The 3,195-nt window shown below is 40.8% G+C and overlaps 1 protein-coding gene across 1 annotated transcript; it reads left to right on the top strand.

Annotated features, from left to right (window-relative positions):
• Positions 1-795: 795 nt before the first annotated feature.
• LOC126095436 (cylicin-1-like) lies at positions 796-1,299 on the top strand. Its single transcript, XM_049910230.1, has one exon. The coding sequence runs from the start codon at positions 796-798 to the stop codon at positions 1,297-1,299; it is 504 nt and encodes a 167-aa protein (XP_049766187.1).
• The last annotated feature ends 1,896 nt before the right edge of the window (positions 1,300-3,195 follow it).

Here is a 3,195-nt window from a genome sequence, read left to right on the forward strand (position 1 = left end):
GGGAAAAACGCAAATATGGGAAAAACGCAAATATGGGAAATATGCAAATATGGGAAATATGCAAATATGGGAAATATGCAAATATGGGAAATATGCAACTATGGGAAATATGTAAATATGGGAAATATGCAAATATGGGAAATATGCAAATATGGGAAAAACGCAAGTATTTCCAAGAGAAACTTGTGGCACAACTTCACAAGAGGAATGAATCAGTTGGTAGGACATAGTCTCCGTCAAGAGTTCACAAAAATTAGGACAAACGCAAATATGGGAAAAAAACGCAAATATGTGAAAAAAACGCAAATATGCGAAAAAACGCAAATATGGGAAAAAACGCAAATATGGGAAAAAAACGCAAATATGCGAAAAAAACGCAAATATGCGAAAAAAACGCAAATATGGGAAAAAATCGCAAATATGGGGAAAAAACGCAAATATGGGAAAAAAAACGCAAATATGGGAAAAAAACGCAAATATGGAAAAAAAACGCAAATATGGGAAAAAACGCAAATATGGGAAAAAACTCAAATATGGGAAAAAACGCAAATATGGGAAAAAAACGCAAATATGGGAAAAAACGCAAATATGGGAAAAAACGCAAATATGGCAAAAAAACGCAAATATGGGAAAAAAACGCAAATATGGGAAAAAAAAGCAAAGATGGGAAAAAAACGCAAAGATGGGAAAAAAACGCAAAGATGGGAAAAAACGCAAAGATGGGAAAAAAACGCAAAGATGGGAAAAAAACGCAAAGATGGGAAAAAAACGCAAAGATGGGAAAAAAACGCAAAGATGGGAAAAAAACGCAAAGATGGGAAAAAACGCAAAGATGGGAAAAAAACGCAAAGATGGGAAAAAAACGCAAAGATGGGAAAAAAACGCAAAGATGGGAAAAACGCAAAGATGGGAAAAACGCAAAGATGGGAAAAACGCAAAGATGGGAAAAACGCAAAGATGGGAAAAACGCAAAGTTGGGGAAAAGGCAAAGATGAGAAAAAGGCAAAAATGGGAAAAAGGCAAAGATGGGAAAAAGGCAAAGATGGGAAAAAGGCAAAGATGGGAAAAAGGCAAAGATGGGAAAAAGGCAAAGATGGGAAGAAGGCAATGATGGGAAGAAGGCAAAGATGGGAAGAAGGCAAAGATGGGAATAAGGCAAAGATGGGAATAAGGCAAAGATGGGAAGAAGGCAAAGATGGGAAGAAGGCAAAGATGGGAAGAAGGCGAAGATGGGAAGAAGGCAAAGATGGGAAATACGCAAGTATGGGAAATACGCAAGTACGGGAAAAACGCAAGTAAGGGAAAAACGTAAATATGGGAAAAACGCAAATATGGGAAAAACGCAAATATGGGAAAAACGCAAATATGGGAAAAACGCAAATATGGGAAAAACGCAAATATGGGAAAAACGCAAATATGGGAAATATGCAAATATGGGAAATATGCAAATATAGGAAATATGCAAATATGGGAAATATGCAACTATGGGAAATATGTAAATATGGGAAATATGCAAATATGGGAAATATGCAAATATGGGAAAAACGCAAGTATTTCCAAGAGAAACTTGTGGCACAACTTCACAAGAGGAATGAATCAGTTGGTAGGACATAGTCTCCGTCAAGAGTTCACAAAAATTAGGACAAACGCAAATATGGGAAAAACGCAAATGTGGAAAAAACGCAAATGTGGGAAAAACGCAAATGTGGGAAAAACGCAAATGTGGGAAAAACGCAAATGTGGGAAAAACGCAAATGTGGGAACAACGCAAATGTGGGGAAAACGCAAATGTGGGGAAAACGCAAATGTGGGGAAAACGCAAATGTGGGGAAAACGCAAATGTGGGGAAAACCAAAATGTGGGGAAAACGCAAATGTGGGGAAAACGCAAATGTGGGGAAAACGCAACTGTGGGGAAAACGCAATTGTGGGGAAAACGCAAATGTGGGGAAAACGCAAATGTGGGGAAAACGCAAATGTGGGGAAAACGCAAATGTGGGGAAAACGCAAATGTGGGGAAAACGCAAATGTGGGGAAAACGCAAATGTGGGGAAAACGCAAATGTAGGGAAAACGCAAATGTGGGGAAAACGCAAATGTGGGAAAAACGCAAATGTGGGAAAAACGCAAATGTGGGAAAAACGCAAATGTGGGAAAAACGCAAATGTGGGAACAACGCAAATGTGGGGAAAACGCAAATGTGGGGAAAACGCAAATGTGGGGAAAACGCAAATGTGGGGAAAACCAAAATGTGGGGAAAACGCAAATGTGGGGAAAACGCAAATGTGGGGAAAACGCAACTGTGGGGAAAACGCAATTGTGGGGAAAATGCAAATGTGGGGAAAACGCAAATGTGGGGAAAACGCAAATGTGGGGAAAACGCAAATGTGGGGAAAACGCAAATGTGGGGAAAACGCAAATGTGGGGAAAACGCAAATGTGGGGAAAACGCAAATGTGGGGAAAACGCAAATGTGGGAAAAACGCAAATGTGGGAAAAACGCAAATGTGGGAAAAACGCAAATGTGGGAAAAACGAAAATGTGGGAAAAACGAAAATGTGGGAGAAACGCAAATGTGGGAAAAACGCAAATGTGGGAAAAAAGCAAAGATGGGAAAAAGGCAAAGATGGGGAAAAGGCAAAGATGGGAAAAAGGCAAAGATGGGATAAAGGCAAAGAAGGGGAAAAGGCAAAGGTGGGGAAAAGGCAAAGGTGGGAAAAAGGCAAAGGTGGGAAAAAGGCAAAGGTGGGAAAAAGGCAAAGGTGGGAAAAAGGCAAAGGTGGGAAAAAGGCAAAGGTGGGAAAAAGGCAAAGGTGGGAAAGAGGCAAAGGTGGGAAAAAGACAAAGGTGGGAAAAAGGCAAAGGTGGGAAAAAGGCAAAGGTGGGAAAAAGGCAAAGGTGGGAAAAAGGCAAAGGTGGGAAAAAGGCAAAGGTGGGAAAAAGGCAAAGGTGGGAAAAAGGCAAAGGTGGGAAAAAGGCAAAGGTGGGAAAAAGGCAAAGGTGGGAAAAAGGCAAAGGTGGGAAAAAGGCAAAGGTGGGAAAAGGCAAAGGTGGGAAAAGGCAAAGGTGGGAAACACGCAAATGTGGGAAACACGCAAATGTGGGAAACACGCAAATGTGGGAAACACGCAAATGTGGGAAACACGCAAATGTGGGAAACACGCAAATGTGGGAAACACGCAAATGTGGGAAACACGC

The sequence above is a fragment of the Schistocerca cancellata genome, chromosome 8 (genome assembly GCF_023864275.1).
Source record: "Schistocerca cancellata isolate TAMUIC-IGC-003103 chromosome 8, iqSchCanc2.1, whole genome shotgun sequence".
Lineage (NCBI taxonomy): Eukaryota > Metazoa > Arthropoda > Insecta > Orthoptera > Acrididae > Schistocerca > Schistocerca cancellata.